The 16,471-nt window shown below is 47.4% G+C and overlaps 1 protein-coding gene across 1 annotated transcript in view; it reads left to right on the forward strand.

The window, feature by feature from the left end:
• The first annotated feature begins 8,171 nt into the window (after nt 1-8,171).
• UNC13D (unc-13 homolog D) overlaps nt 8,172-16,471 on the forward strand; it is a 42,810-nt gene continuing 34,510 nt past the window's right edge. Inside the window, exon 1 of the mRNA XM_032792890.2 lies at nt 8,172-8,312. Within this exon, the coding sequence (XP_032648781.1) occupies nt 8,256-8,312 (57 nt within the window). The 5' untranslated portion in view covers nt 8,172-8,255. The remainder of the gene's footprint in view (nt 8,313-16,471) is intronic.

Genomic DNA, 16,471 nt, shown 5'->3' on the forward strand with positions numbered 1-16,471 from the left:
TTCAGCGTAGACATACCCTCTGTGTCTTGATCTGTATATCCAGGGACTGCTGACAGGGCCAGCCTTAGGGGGAATGGTGCCCTGGCCAACCCCGCCCCTCCATCACTCCTTGCATCTGCTGCCTCCCTGGGCTCTCCATCCATTGCCCCCAGTCCCACTCCTCCTCCCCCCTCTCCCATTGACTTGAGGTCCCTTTCATGGCTCTGAACCCCAGGCCTGCCCTGCACCTCACCTCTTGACCACGTCACCGTGGGTGGTCGCCCACAGCGCCCCCGTAAGGTCTCAGTACGGGACTCTCGGCTCTGAAATGTGCTTCCTCCACTGTCCCAAGTCTGCTGCTCTTCAGGGCCCATTTCTCAGGCTCTCTCCTGTGTGGGGAAGAGGTGATTGTTTGGTGAGTATGTAGCTTGTGGGTGGGAGTCTCTCAATATTGAAGCTGGTCAATAATCTCATGTATGGTGCTTGGGCACATATAATAGGCATGTTGGGTACATTCATACATAAAATACCTGGTTGCCCAGGGAACATGCTGAGTCTGGATCCTAGATACGAGTTCAAATCACCTGACGTTGCCTTTCTCAGAAGCATCTGACTTGGTCTCAAGGGGACGCTGATGCGTTTTAGCATCTAAAGGCTCTAGAACAGTGTGAAATTGGTGAGGGAATGGCCTATGAACTCTGAAGCCTACTTTTCTGCCCCTCCAATAGCAGAGAAACACTGACTGTTCCCCTGAGTTGTGCTATTATGGGTGCTGCTATTGCAAATATATAGAAATGAATCAACAAAGGGGACTGAGGTTGAATTCATCTTAATGAGAAATGCACAGGGAGGGAAAAAAGTAACTTTGCCACATGTATTAAAGATTAAATTCGTAGAGAGAAAGTTATTTTAAGCTTCTGAGGAGAATTGCAAACTGAACAAATAAAATATCCAATTTTTAAAATATTGGACAAAATAAGCCAGAGGCCACTGAAAGCTCATTAAATCTAATTAGAAAGAAGCATGGCTAAATTATTCAGGGCAGTAACTGGAGAATTTAGCAGGAGGAAGGAAAAATCAGCCGAGGTCTGAGTCCGAAACCACTGGGCTCTCCATTAATTCTTTAATCATTGCTGTGTTGGGCTTGTCTCAACCCCCTTGTTCTCCAGAGGAATGCTGGGATAATGTTCAGTGTGGAAGGGTTTTACCCCTTCATTGCCCCTGGAACCCGCAGCCTGAGGAGGACACTTAGTGGTGGAACATCCTGTCCTGACCTACCTGGTAATGCAGCCCAAGCTGGAACAGCTTGTTCCCTGGCATGTTGTGCCATGCCAGAAAGGTTATTGTGATAACCTCTAAGAATTTCTGAGCTGGTCTTGAAATCGGCCCCAGTACAGAGATTATGGAGTGGGTCCGTGTCCAGTGCGATACTAGGTACTCATGTGCAGCTTCTCTACAGTAGCATAAATGGCACAACCAAATTAATGTTATTGGAAAAGGCCAAGAGAGAAACTTGTGAGTTACACAATTTGTTCACTAAAAAGCATTCCCATATCTTCAGGAACCAGCATCTCTGTGGCTTGGAGGAGACATGATTGCTTGTTGTCTTTTGATTGGGAGCATTTAATGTAAAAACTATGCGCCCTGCACTGTGGTTCCCTGTATATGTGAAAATGTGTGGTATTGTATTCTTAGGATCAGAGCTTAAACAAAGCTGTCTGTCCTGCATTGGTATTAAAAGTCCCCGGCACTTCTTGTAAGAGTAGGTGTTTGCCCTGGTGTCCAAAATTCCCTAACCATACTGTGCACTTGCAGTTTCTTGTCATCCAGCCCAGAGGTGGCTGCTTTTCTGCAGTGCTGTAGTTGAAGCAGTCTGGGGACCCCTCAGGATGGAAGGCTTTCTCATATTTCTAGGCAGGATACCAATAATCATTGTCCTCCTACTCCTCTTGACTATGTGTGTAGCTAACCGAGGGCAGCACAGAGAGGGGGTGCATTGTGGAAGAGAGAAGAATTTGATTTGCATCCTATACAAGGCAAGGAGTGGCAGCCAGCAGAATGCAGTGAACATACACTCCTGGAGAGACTGATGCTGGGAGGCTTCGTCAGGTGATGCGCTGACTGAACCTAAGGAGAGCAGCATTATCTCAGAGAATCTGAAGAGGAGGAGAAGGGTATGCTATGACTGCATGATGAAATTTCTTTCCGTTTTTATGCTGTAGCCTTCTTGGGTTTTTCCTTATGACTTGTCAAACAGTAACAGGCAGGGCAGAGTTTTGCATAGTCATTCAACCCAGCCTCCTCCCTAGCAGCCCCTTGGGTGTTAAAAGGAGAAGTAGTGGGACTCGTGTTGAAATCATTTTTTCAACTTTTCATGTATTTCCAGCCCAGTGATCAAGATAAGAGTGAGGAAAGGCTGTGGGACCGCCGGCAGGATAACCAAGCCAAGAGGTAGGAAGATAAGCTGCTACTTACATTTACTGAGAATTGCTTTTAACATTGAGTTCTCTTTAAAGGAGAAAATTCCTTTTAAAGTGACTTTTGTTGATCTGTTCAGTTTTCTCTGAAGACTCCCATAGCAGTGAATATACGCAGGTCACTCAATTGTGGCATCTCATTTACCTTGGATGCATTCAATGCTGCTTTAAAACACTCTTTCAGAGGACTCCACTATTTGGTGCAACATACTCTAGTTTGGGGCACACCCAAGTGGCCCAGATTTCAAAAGTGACTTCGGGATCCCAGTTGGAGATGCCTGGAAGAGGGTCTAATTTTCAGAAAGTGCTGAGGGTGGCTTTGCAAAACAGACCCTTGAAAGTGTTACTCATGCTTACCGTGGAAAATCTTGGCCAGTATATTATAGCAGAAATTTCCATTGCCGTTTTCTTTGGGGTGCTCTACCAGTCTGTTGAGTGGTTTCCATTAATCTGGCTAGGTATCTGTGCTTTGGTGGTGGACATTGTTCAGAGGAATTGAACAGGGTAGCTGAGATGCACAATATCAAGAAGCTCATAAATCCGTGGTAGGAATCAGGAAGGGCAGAGATCAAGCTACCTGCGAACGTGCTGGGGGTTTTATCTTCCCTAACAGAAGATCCACATTCAAAAATCACTGCTCCAGAAAGTTCATGCGAAATTCATGATTCTGGATTTTGGGAGTGGGGGAAGGACAATTACATGTGTGTAACCAGTGCAATCTCCAGGTAGAAATACAGTAAAATCAATACTTTAGTATAACGGTGTCTGATATCATTGTCACACTCTTACATTTGGGAGGAGCCCAGATGCAATAGCAAAGCCTGCCTGAACGAACCCTGGGCTGGATGGAGAGATCATATGCCCAGGATTCAACTGATCCCTAAGTTCAGGGCCAGCAAGGACCTCTCCCCTTCCATGCATACACAGTAGGGTTTGTGCACCTTCCCTTGCAACCCTGAGCAGGGTCAGCTATAAGGGGCAGGTCTGTTTAGAGGGCATTGACCACTGTGATCATAATTTTAAAGTAGGTCAAATTTTGTATTTAAAGTACTTGTGTCCCTGCCCAAGCCATGTTTCCAAAGAGCACTGCAAAACCAGGCTCTTGAGCTGGTCATTGCATTCATGCACAAACTTTTCGAGTTTTAAAAAAACCTGTCCCTCGCATATTTAAACTGCTGCTTTCCATGTTTCTAGTTTAGGAGTCTTTTTAAATGATAAAACCACAGCATTGTGGGTGGCCTGTGAGTGAAGAATGTCGATTTCATTGTGTATTTCTTTTCAAACCGATTTTGATGGATTGTATTTCTTGAGCCTTCCAAAGGAAGGTGAAACTGATACAAGGGCTAACTAAACTCTTAAGTCATCCTCTCTGTCCGTGCAGGGATAAGAGATTTCTGTGAGTTTCGTTACTTGACATCTGCAGAACCCAGTGAAAAGTGCTATCCGCTCATGGAGAGAGAATGAGTGTCTGTGTTTTATGCCACAGCTTCTTGCACCTTGTGTGAGCTTTGCTACATCAGATCTTGCGTTTGCAATCACAAGCTTTATTGCCTATCACACGGCACCTAAAAGCGAAGATGAAAACAGTTTCCAAACTCATTTTGCCTCTATATTTCTTCATTATTCAGTTATGGTGCCCTGGCTTCTGGGCATATTGCAAAGCAAAACACCAATAGATTCTGCCTATGTAGGGAGTAGGGTGACCAGATGTCCTGATTTTATAGGGACAGTCCCAATTTTTGGGTCTTTTTCTTACATAGGCTCCTATTACCCCCCACCCCATCCCGATTTTTCACACTTGCTGTCTGGGCACCCTAGTAGGGAGTAATAAAGCTATCTGACCAATCATTCCAGTCCAGCATATGGGGGGTCAGGGGGGAGAAACCCTCCATCTAAGCCCAACATGAAGCAAATACTTGTCTGAAACTCCTGAAGGCTGGCAAACTCAGGTGGTGTCTACGCTAGAAGTGTTAACTGGTGAAAGAATACCAATATACTATACCTGCAAAGTACTTCTAGTGTGGATCCAGCTATACTGCTTTGCTCCAGTCAAGCAAAACCATCTCCACAAGCAAAATAAACTATACTCGTAAAAGCACAGCTTATAACTGGGGTCTACACTAGGGGTTTTTGCTGAGACAGCTGTGCCCATCAGGGATCACACCTCATCACATCCCTGACTGCCCTCGCTGTTCCAGCAGAAGTCCATAATGAACCCATGGTCTCAGACTCCAGTTGGCTACCTAAGAGAGTGTGATCTGTACCAGCAGATCAACGGATCAGTCAGCGTGACAGTGGAGAGGGAGAGAGGTGGTCCCTAAAGCTGAACAGTGTAATGAACGTGAGTGGAAACAGCGCTGCTAAGGCATCTCCTCCCTGAATGTCTGGGATCGTAGCAAGAGGGGAGGATTACAAAAGAAGGGTTTCCTCACCACAGTTCCTCCCAGGCTGTTGCAACCTGTGCACCCAACTGAAACTCTCATTGGTATGATCCCCCTGTGCAGCCCTGAATAGGAAACAAGGATGAGACCTGTGGGCGATGCAGACTGAGATGGACCGATCCGTGCTGCAGTAGGAAGGGGAGGGAAGGGGTTTCTCTCCTGTGCTGTTAGGGAGTGTGCATGCTCTTCGCCAGGCACTGTGCCCGTGTCGTTCATTGCTGGCCCTTGCAAATGGAAACCACTTGTCTCTAGCTGAAAAGGTTTGGCTCTCCAGAGCTGGGACTGAAAGCAGATGCTATTGGGCGCCTTTGTGAAACCGCAAGGGAGGTTTGCAGGGTCACTGAATGGTTATGAGCAGCTTTTAACAGGTAGAACTCAGCCCTCGTGCATCAGTTGCATCTCCACCCTCTGATCAATGGACTAGCATTAAGCTTCACTTGGAAGGTCACTGGAGAGAGAATGTGCTTATCCTGCCACTTGGCAGAAGGTCCTGGCCCGATTGTATGTCAGTGGGGGTGGGCAGAGAGGATGAGATGTAAAACTAGTGTGTGCTATAAGATCCCTTAGAGATCCAAGGAGCCATTTTTCACAAGAATGAGGGCTGTTAACCCACATCCTGGCCAATTTTATCTCTGCCTACTTCAGCTTCCCCCCTGCATTTTCAGCTGGAAAGGAAATCCCTGTCTTCCCAAACCCAGCTGTTTAATGGTTTATTAGATGCTGTTAAACAGATGCTGAGTTTCACCCCAGAAGTGGTCGCAACTCAGAAGGTGCCTACACTGAACTAAGAAATGGTTGCAAGGACATCAGTTGGATGAAATGGCTAGTAGTCTTGCTTGCCCTTGTAAAAGTGTTTTTGACATCATCCAGGCACAACACCCCTACCAGTGTTTTCTGGGACTCTGAAAGTACTAGCCCATAGTTCGCATCACTGCTGCATAGAACATGCTCTCGTAACCAGCCACTGCATTATAGGATGGAGTTAGCAGGATCAGCTGAACTAGTGCAGCTGCAACGTTTGTGGCTTCCTGTCCCCATGGGGGAGCAATCACTGTGGATTACACAGCTTCAGCAGAGCAGGGTCAAAGCCCTCGTCCTGTGTGCTGCCAACAGCTGGTATAGCCAGTGCTTTTCAAATGCCAGATGGCTGCTGTGTAGACGCCACTCTGTGCCCGATCTGCAGAGGATATGAGTCTGCTACAGCCCCAGCTATGAAACCTATCCTCTTTAGCTCAAGCTGTAGCAACTCATGCTTTTAGCTCGATACATCCCTGGAATGTCAGTCCAGATGGTGCTTTTTACGCTTATGGGCAGTGAACGTGGGACATGCTCCTGGCTAAAAGGCACTGTTTAAATGTAAGACCAAGCCCATCCTTATCTGCATACACACCACACATACATTAAATATATAGTACCCAGAGCATCTTGTCTCCTTTCCTTTGAGATTTCCTAGGCTGCTTTTCTGTCTGATTATGGGGTTCTCTGGGTTTCCATCCTTCCCTCTCACACATCAAGTGAACAGGAATTCAGATCCTTTCAATAGGCCAGGGGTGGGCAAACTATGGCCCACAGGTTGGACCCCATCCGCGAGCCATTTTAAGCTGGCCCATGAGCTCCCACTGGGGTGCCAGGTTGGGGGCCACACCACGTGGCTCCTGGAAGCCGTGTCATGGCCCTGCTCCAAGGATCAGGGGCCGCTCCACATGTAGGAGCCAGAGACGGGACATGCCACTGCTTCTGAGAGCCGCTTGAGGTAAGTGCTGCTGGGATCTTGCACCCCTGAGCCTCTCCACACACCCCCAGCCCCAGCCCTGATCCCCATCCTGTTCTCCCAACCCCTCGATCCCAGCACAGAGCACCCTGCACCCCAAATCTCGCAGACCCACCCCAGAGCCTGCACCCCCAGCCGGAACCTTCACTCCTTCCTGCACCTGTGCCACAGCCCTGATCCCCCTCCGACCACTCGGTCCCAGCCCAGAACACCCTCCTACACCCAAACTCCTCATCCACAGCTCCACCCCAGAGCCTGCACCCCAACCAGACCCCTCACCCCCTCCCCAACCCCAATTTTGTGAGCATTCATGGCCCTCCATACAATTTCTATTCCCCAATGTGGCCCTCAGACCAAAAAGTTTGCCCATCCTTGTCATAGGCATCTCTTGAAGGGGATGGCTGTTGCTGCTGTTAACTCATCTGTCTGGTAATTTGCAATCAGATAAACTGTTTATGAGAGTGAAGAGTGATGGTAAAACAAAACTTGTAACTCTGCTTCCTGTAATTGGAGAGGAGCTGCTGCTTTGAAATCTGTTCCACCCGGTCAGAAACCCCTGATGGAGAACAGCCATCTCAGCGCGTCCCTTTCCAGCATTAGGGAGGATAACTCCCTTCTCCATTCCAGCAATACAGTAGGAGGACTAGCTCTTTCCAGTGGCCTAAGTACAGAGCTGAGCTGCAGAGACTGGAGTAGGCCCAGCTTGACCACAATCAAACACGATCACCTGCACTCGAGTGACATTTCTTATTCCCCACCCCCTCGGATGGAGACAGCTTCTGCTTTTGACAAACTCTCATGGGAATGGAGTCTGGATGTTTCTCTCTTGTGCTGTGTTTGAGTGTACAGTGAAGTCCACCCTCTAAAGCTCCACAGTTGGCTTCACACCCTGGACCAGGCCCTCAACACCACATCCTCGCCTTCGACACTGTGCATGGCTCCGACTCTGCCTCATCTTTACACATGGTCTGTTCAGTTCCCCATCACAGGCTCTGTGCTCTGCCCTCTCTCCCTGCTGCTCCTTTCTCAATCAGCCCCCACACCTGAAACAGCATTTTACTTCCCACCCATTAACAGTCGCCCTGTTGGGTTCCCACTCCTTTTGCAAAGCCTTCTCCAGTCCATCTTATCCCTGACAACTCTGCTTCAGAGCCTTTCTTGTTTCAGTTGCATTGCCTGGGTCTGAATTGAACTGTAAGGTGCCTCCTGGAGTGTCTGTAAAGTGCCATATTCACCTACAACCCTTGATAGCTAATAATGTGAAAGAAACTAAGGATCCAGCCGTGGATCAGAGGAACGTAGCCTCAGTCCCTCCCCAGTGCTAGCCCCCAGATGGAGTCCACAAGCAGGGGAGAAAGTATAGCTCAAGATCTATTGAACGAGGCCCCTGTGCATTTCCGGTTCCTGTTAAAATGGTCAGGGTGAGATAAAGAGTGTGGTTTCCTCTGAGCATATGAACAAGGGGAGGGCGGAGGAGGTGATGCTGATGGGGAGGGCTGTTCAAGCCTAAATAAGCAGAACTGTAGCTGTGTTCTCTGGGCCTTGGCCTCCGGCATCCAGCACAGGCTTGCTCTGATCCACCCCAGCATGGAGTCTGTCAGCGAGATGCGAGCAGGGAATGGCCCTGGGGAGGACAGCAATGACGTATGTGGTCTCTTTACTCTCGTTTTAAACAGATGTTTACGTTGCATGCTATGTCTCTCTGATTTCATGCCTGGTGTTCTCACTTCCCCTCGCTCCCACTTTGCTCGGATCTTGAGATGTTGCTGCACAGAGCATCTTCTGGGGTTTAATCGTTCGCACATGGAGGGACTGGGAAGAGAGTCAGGGGCTACTAAATGCTGAGATTCCCCTGAGGTCCAAAATTGAAGGCCAAGGTATCTAACCTAGAAGGAGATGAGAGTTCTCAACACCTTGGGGAAGGCACTTGGCCCTATATTATCTGTCTCTGCACTAAACGCTCTCAATCCTTCACTGCTGTAGCACTGTTGCTGCTCCATCAATTCTGGCAATCAGGGGTGCACCAGTGTAGACTTCAAGCAGGCCTAGATTACCTGGTGATAAAAACACTGCTGGCTGGTCTCTGTTAGCACCGCCACTGTGACAAGCACCCGGTGGAGTGATAATGGTGGGAGATTAAGAAGAGAAACATCATTGCAGTCATGGTTATTGAGTAGCAAGGGCAAAAGTGCCCAGTGAGAGACTGATGCGGGCAGGTGTTGTCAGACGCTAGGGCATCTGCACTATTCTTCTTTGCCAGAGATGTTCCACCATTGCAATTCTACCAGTGAAGAAGGACATACTCTGAATATCATCCTCCACAGCTGAGGGCATCTGCCCTGGGATTGTTGATCCACAGTCTTAGGGTCCTTTTGGGCTCCTCACTGCTACTGTATACCCAAGTAGCACTAGGAACTAAAAATACCCATTTCCATCTGGAACAAGCCCAAAGACCGTACAACAGCTGATCCTACGCAGGCTTGCTTACTGCAGCTCAAAGCCACGTGCTCTGGAAAAATCTCCCACTAATGCAAAACGCAGCAGTCTATGTACTTCATCGTAAAGGTTGCTGGGATTGCATTTAGGTGCTATCTGCACTGGCTCCTCAAGCTAATCTGTCCTGATAATCAAAGCCCTCCATGGGATTGGCCATAGGTATCTGGCAGGTAACCTATCCCTCTGCAAATATGATTTTCCACATCATGTATGTTCTGCCTGACCATTGGACAGTTCTGGCAATCAGGGGTGCACCAGTGTAGACTTCAAGCAGGCCTAGATTACCTGGTGGTAAAAACACTGCTGGCTGGTCTCCATTAGCACTGCCACTGTGTCAAGCACCCGGTGGAGTGATAATGGTGGGAGATTAAGAAGAGAAATATCATTGCAGTCATGGTTATTGAGTAGCAAGGGCAAAAGTGCCCAGTGAGAGACTGATGCAGGGAGGTGTTGTCAGATGCTGAAACTGTCCACTAACGAGAGGCTCATGAATGCAGGAGACTTTCAGAAGACCTGGACCTAGACTGTGGAACTCCCTCCCACTAGAGACAAGAATGACCTCAGGACGTTCTGCACTAAATGCAAACTCTGGTTCTTCAGCTTAGCTTTTCCGTAATAATCTCCATGCACACACAAATGAGCAAAAGAACAAAAAACCAACCAACCCCAGGATAAAAACACCCTATCGAATTAATCAAGTTATTTCTCCTATAGGTGGGTGGCAACGCTGACAGATCCTGGTCATCGGCGGCAGGATCAAACCAGGGGCCTTGGGAGCTTAAAGCATGAGCCTCTACCACATGAGCTAAAAGCCAACTGGCTGTTAGCTCAGGCTGTAGAGCAGAGTCATTTGAACTCTCTAAGTGGTCTTGGTGCCACTAGATGGGACAGAACACCACACCCAGGAGGTGGTGTGGGTTACACTGGCAAGAAAGAAAGAGAGACTGTTGTTTCTATATGAGGAGCCGTGTAAGTGTCGAGAGAGAGAGCCAAAAGCAGCTTCTCCTCTCCCCTCTTGCAGCCCCGCTGTAGCCTATGACTGGCGAAGAAGTGGAACTGGGGTCCAGTGGATAAGTGATTGTATTGAGGAAGAACAAAGGCCTTTCCATTTGTGCTTGAAACAGTGCTGCACCAGTGGTTCAGCCTGAAGGATGGTTGGAGGGGTGGGAGGCTTTTGATCCACAGAAAGAGGGTCCGGGAGAAAGGTCATTACACTCTGCTGCAGCGACCCTGGGGGAAGGACAATACTCTGTTTTAAGCACGGTGTAGGGGACAATATAAATGCAGTGGTTCCAAGACTGGAGGTGCTCCAAGGACCGAGAGGCTGCAGCAGCTGGAATGTGCTGCTTTTAGAGAGGATCGTTGCAAGCAGAGCTATTCAGGAACCAAAGAGCGAAATACAGCTTCCAGCTGTCTCCTGCTATTTGCCAGGGATAACCTAGCAGGCTAGAATAATAGGGGTAGAAATATATAGTTTAAGGATCAAATTCATCCTGAGTGTAACTACTGACTTCAGTCAAATACTTCCGCTTTGGCCCTAATTTTTTATTAAAAAAATTGTTTCCATCTCTTTTTTTAACCACACCAATCCTGTAAATAATGCAGCTATTACACCTCTGCCATTCCAGTTCTACTGAGCCCTCATCTGCCTCTGCATGTTTACCATCACTTGCTAGTTTGCTCTTGGACCTTTCCTGAGCTGTGGGGCTGCCTTTGGTGAAACTGAATGGTGGTTTTGTGATGTGTGTATGTGTGTGCTGAGCCCTGAGCTAAAAGGAACACTCATTTCATTTGCGGCCTAAGGAAAATTTGAAACTGATCTCTTGTAAGGCGATGTGATAATGCTTTTTCACACTATCCTTTAACTGTCCCACGCTTGATTTCTTGTACCTAGTCATTATGGTGCTGCAACGCGAGGCTAATGCTACAGGCCACATGAGAATTTAAACCATACCATGGCCAGTTAAAACATAACCTCATCACCCAGTTTCTGGTGGTGAAATCATCGCTCATCAGGCGATGCTACGTGCTAGGAATGTGTTGCTCAGTTCTCGGGCTGTGGGTTGAGTGAGTGAATATCTGTGAAATAAAGGCCCACTCACGTTCTGAATTAGCTGGGTGTGCACTAGCCCAGTGGTTCTCAACCAGGGGTCTGGGGCCCCCTAGGGGGCCGCAAGCAGTTTCAGGGGGGCCACCAAGCAGGGCCAGCATTAGACTCGCTAGGGACCAGGGTAGAAAATCGAAGCCCCACTGCATGGGGCTGAATCCTGGGGCCCTGACCCTGCCACCCAGGGCTGAAGCCTATGCTATGTAGCTTCACGGGGGGCCCTGTGGCCTGGGGCCCCAGGCAGTTGCCCTGCTTGTTCCCCCTAATGCCGACCCTGGCTTTTATATGCAGAAAACCAGCTATTGTGGCACAGGTGAGCTGTGGAGTTTTTATAGCATGTTGTGGGGGCCTCAGAAAGAAAAGATTGAGAATCCCTGCATAGGCCCCTACTACCAGGCTGAGAAGTCTTTTTGAAGAGAAATAACTTGGTGCTTATGAGGATTTGCTGGTATCTTTGGCTTTGGCAGAGGAAAGGACATTGGCTGAAAAGGTCCCATTTTGTTTAGAAATGAGCTTGAGCCGCAAAGCTGGGAACTGAACTTCCGCAAAGTTTGAGGGTTGTTGGGATCAGAAGTGCTGGTCCTACCCATTAAACAAAAAAGGACCAGATCGATGTCCCACTTGGATCAGATCCAAACGTGCGCCATGCTTGGGTGTTTTAGATCCAGAGCCATGGCTAATTTTTGGGTTTGATTGATTTGCTTTTTACATAATGCACAAAGTTAAACAAGTTTTCAAAAATTGCCCCCGCTGCAATATAGGATCCACCACGTTATCGTGACCCATGTATTATAAAGTAAACAACACTTGATACTAGAGATTAAACATTTTGTTGTTGTTCATAGCAAAAGTCAAATGTGTAACCTTCAGATGATCAGATACTATTATTATCCCTTCTCCATTAATAGGAGGCACCCATATATCAACAAGGAGCAACATAATGATGCTGTCTGGACAAAATTTCCTTCCTGGAAAACACAGTTAGGATTTATATGTCCTCTTGGCTTTTCTGTGTTAACTTTATAAATCCAAAACAACACTGTCTCAAAGGGAAATCACACTGACTGTGTGACAAGACAATAAAATGCAAACATCATGGTGTTTCTAGGAAAACAAGCTGTACAGAGAAAGCGTGGGTGTTAGTAGCTCCTTTCTACGAATCTTAGCCATTTATTTGTAAAGAAGCCTCTAGTCATCTTGCACCATAATCCCTGGAATTCCCCAAACCTTTATATGAGAATCTCATCTGTCCTTTCTTTCATCATAAGACCATAAGAACGGCCTCACTGGGTCAGACCAAAGGTCCATCTAGCCCAGTGTCCTGTCTTCTGACAGTGGCCAGTGCAAGGTGCCCAAGAGAGAATGAACAGAACAGGTAATCATCAAGGGATCCATGCCATCGTCCACTCTCAGCTTCTGGCAAACAGAGGCTAGGGACACCATCCCTGCCTTTCCTCGCTCATCGCCATTGATGGGCCTAGCCTCCATGAACTTATCTAGTTCTTTTTTGGATCAATCATGCGTACGACTGACCTTCATAATGAATAGAACAAGATATTCATATACCACATGGCTCAAATGCCACATTAGCAACTCTCCTATTCTTCTGAATGTATCTGTCCCTCACCAGTAATTCCTGAACTGAGTCGAGATGTGTTTGTTCCAAGCCTGAACTCTAGATCCTGGCGTCATGAATGCTGGATTCCAAGGAACTGTCTGTAGCAAAGGGCTCTGCTGCCACTTTTGATCGGCTGCCATTATTGGCCTGGATAATTGAATTGGAAGAAATTGTCTCTTCCTCCTGATGGGGGATTTTTTTGTTCCCAATGTTGAACAGCCGCCTGTTTAGAATGGATTTCTGTGTCCACAAGTTCACAGTAGCACCACCAGACTAGAATGTGAAACATTCAAAAGTACCAGGAGATCCCAGATCTCCTTAGAGAAGCATCTGGTGCTTCCGTAAAGGCCTCACTTTTAACTGTATTGAACTCAGGACCTGAGTGAAGAATGTGCTGCACTCTCTAGGCACATAGGATTGGTCATACCAATGACCATATGTCCTTCAGCAGTGGCCACTATTTGAGGCTTCAGAGCTAGGGACACCAACCAGGTGGTCAGTTCTGCTCTTCTGATGGGGAGTGTGGGGGGAGAGGAAATTCCTTCCTGAGCCAACTAACTGACACCTGAAAGCATGAGACTTAGGTCCTCCTCAACTTATCTTGGCTTGTCTAGTTACAAGTGTTTATTTGTCACAAAGTTATCCAGCCGTTTAAAAATTTATATATAGACTTTGTCTCTGACCTACTGCTGCCAAGAATTTATCAGGTCCGTTATGCTCCTGGTGAAGGATTCCGGTGGGGTTGGGTCCTGTCACACTGTGGGCTTTCTCTCTCCAGGAGGGTGAGCAGCCTATCCCCAAACAAAAACAAACTACATTCTTCCTCTGTGTAGAGCAATGAAAGAAAGTCCTTCCCTCACCTGGGATACAATACAAGTTTGCAATTATTTAAAATCAATGTTCTCCTTTCTTGGGAGACAAGTAGTATTTTCCCTTTCTCAGATCTCTCCACTACCAGATGCCTGCTGCTGGCTTTCCTTCTCCTTTCATACCCAATGGTTGCACCTGCTTTAGGTTACTGAGCCCAACTACATGTGCTCCACACCCTCTCACTGTCCCCTGTCTGCTTCTACCCCTTGCGCAGAGCTGACCGGGGAATGGAGGGATGAGCTGGGACTGACTAGGGGATTCATGGGACCTTGTTGGGTAGTATGTCCCAGTCCCCCTCTCCTGCCTTTCCCCTCCAGGTGGCTTCCACTGCCCCCTTGAAATAAATCCATTGGGTGGAGCTGCCCTGATAGGGAAAGTGCTGCACAGTACAGATACCAAGTTGGAGTATTTTGTTAGACACCCACGCCTCGTCGCCACACCAAACCCTACTAGGGCGTGCAGAACCTCCCTGAATCCCTTGTTAAACTGAAACCTCAGAAAGATTTGTTCTGCCTGCCGCAAGGGAAGGGTGTAAGTTTCTATTTTGCTGTTTCTCCAGGTGTTTCAGTTGTATGGTGCAGGGCTCTTGTTTACTTGCCCACGCTGAGTGTGAAGTGGCTGGGTCTTTGTGAGTTTCGGTGAGGCGCGACTGCCATGCGTCTGATTTGCTGCCTGGCCCTGTTGGCCACGTATGTTTCACATGGTGGAGGTGCTATGCTCAAAACTTCCGGACCAGACTATTGAAGCTTGAACGGCTGTGCTTAGTGCAGGGGCGCTCTGATGGGCACACTGCTCGGGCTCTATGACTTCATAGAGCACACTGTGTATGGCCCTGCCCATCTGCTTGTGACATGCTTTTGGTATTCTGTGAAGCCCCTTTACAGTGATATGAACCCCTGTGAAGGGCCTGTTGTCTAGACCCATGACTATCCCTCAGAGACGGGGTCGGCGTCCTTTCAGAAGTGCCTTAGGTTGACTGCCCTTGCCTCAGAGAGTTGTGAGTACAGCCCTAAAGGCACCTCTTCAAAGCCCTGTGCAGTGAGGTGGCTGTCCTGTGATGGAGAAGTTAGTTGTCTGGCCCTAGGCAATGAGTCTGTGAACAGCACCTGTAGGCCCTGGAGGGTTGAGATTTTCCAAGAGGGTGTGTAACTATGCCAATAGACTATCTAGACCAGTGGTTCTCAAGGTCTTCCAGGGGTACATCAACTCATCTAGATATTTGCCTAGTTTTACAATAGGCTACATAAAAAACACTAAGGAAGCCAGTACAAGCTAACATTTCATACGATGACTTGTTTGGATTGCTCTGTGTACCGTACACTGAAACGTAAGTACAGTATATTCCAATTAATTTATTTTATAATTGTGTGATAAAATGAGAAAGCGAGCAATATTTCATCAGTAGTGGGCTCTGATACTTTTGTATTTTTATGTCTGATTTTGAAGCAAGTAATTTTTAAGTGAGGCAAAACATGGGGTATGCAAGACAAAGCAGACTCCTGAAAGGGGTCTGGAAAGCTGAGAACTGCTGATCTAGATGTACAGGCTATGCATGTTCTTGAGCCTCTCCAAAATAATCTGTTGCAGTTCAGGACACCTGCACCTGTATTTTCCCCTCTATGGTCCACCGAGGGCATCCACTCTTAGGCTTCTCACTCCGCGGCCATTGCCTCTCTTGGGTGGAGTCATGTTTCTCTCTCCTTGCTGACCGGGTTATGTTCAGGCATCACAGTTCCCTGCCTACACTGTGAATTCCACAGCAAGTTAGACTGTCTAAGCAAGCCTGCTTTGCTTCCCTTCCTCAGTGTAATTGCCCTCAGTTAAGTTACAACACAGCTCTTCCTAAACAAGCACATTTATTTTTAAGGTAAAAGCATCCTAGAGAAAACATTAAAAACAATCAAAGAACCTACATGTATGGTAATAAGCCTGCCAGAGATCACCCCGGCTCCAGCAGGTGATCAGTCCTTCAAATGCCACCAAGGGGGTTTCCTGTGGTCACAAGTTCATAACAGCTGAGAACAAGCACCTCCAAGAATGGGTCACGTCCTTCTAACCTGTCCCAGGAAGGAATGGGGCCTCCCTTTTACAAAAGCTCCTGTCCTTTTGCTGGATGCAAAAGCAGGGCCTGAGTCAGTTTAAACTCAGGCTATGTATCTAAAAGACCTTTTTTTGTCTATGGGTTCTCTAGAGACACTGGTTTGAAGCAGTATATGCGAACCTCTCCTTGAGTGTTGGTGCCTCTTGGGAGATGTTAAACCTGAGTGAATTTGCCTAATCACCACCCTGCTGTCCTAGCACCTGAAGGGCTGAGGTTCCCCGCCCCCAGGGAAGTCCATACAATCCCTAGCTCACAATGCTACATGCACTTAACACAGCTATTGGAGGCAGTTGATGCATCTGTCACAATCTACATGTCGTTTTTTAAAGCATGCAGAGAGGAGAAGGAAGCACCCCTGGCCTTGTTGCATTCTCAGAAAAAGCATCTGATGAAAAAGCGGTTCTATTATGCCAGGGGTCGGCAACCTTTCAGAAGTCCTGTGCCGAATTTTCATTTATTCACTCTAATTTAAGGTTCTGTGTGCCAGTAATACATTTTAACATTTTTAGAAGGTCTCTTTCTATAAGCCTATAATATACAACTAAGCTATTGTTGTATGTAAAGTAAATAAGGTTTTTAAAATGTTTAAGACACTGCATTTAAAATTAAAT

Source organism: Chelonoidis abingdonii, chromosome 13 (assembly GCF_003597395.2).
Source record: "Chelonoidis abingdonii isolate Lonesome George chromosome 13, CheloAbing_2.0, whole genome shotgun sequence".
NCBI classification, from domain to species: Eukaryota; Metazoa; Chordata; order Testudines; family Testudinidae; genus Chelonoidis; species Chelonoidis abingdonii.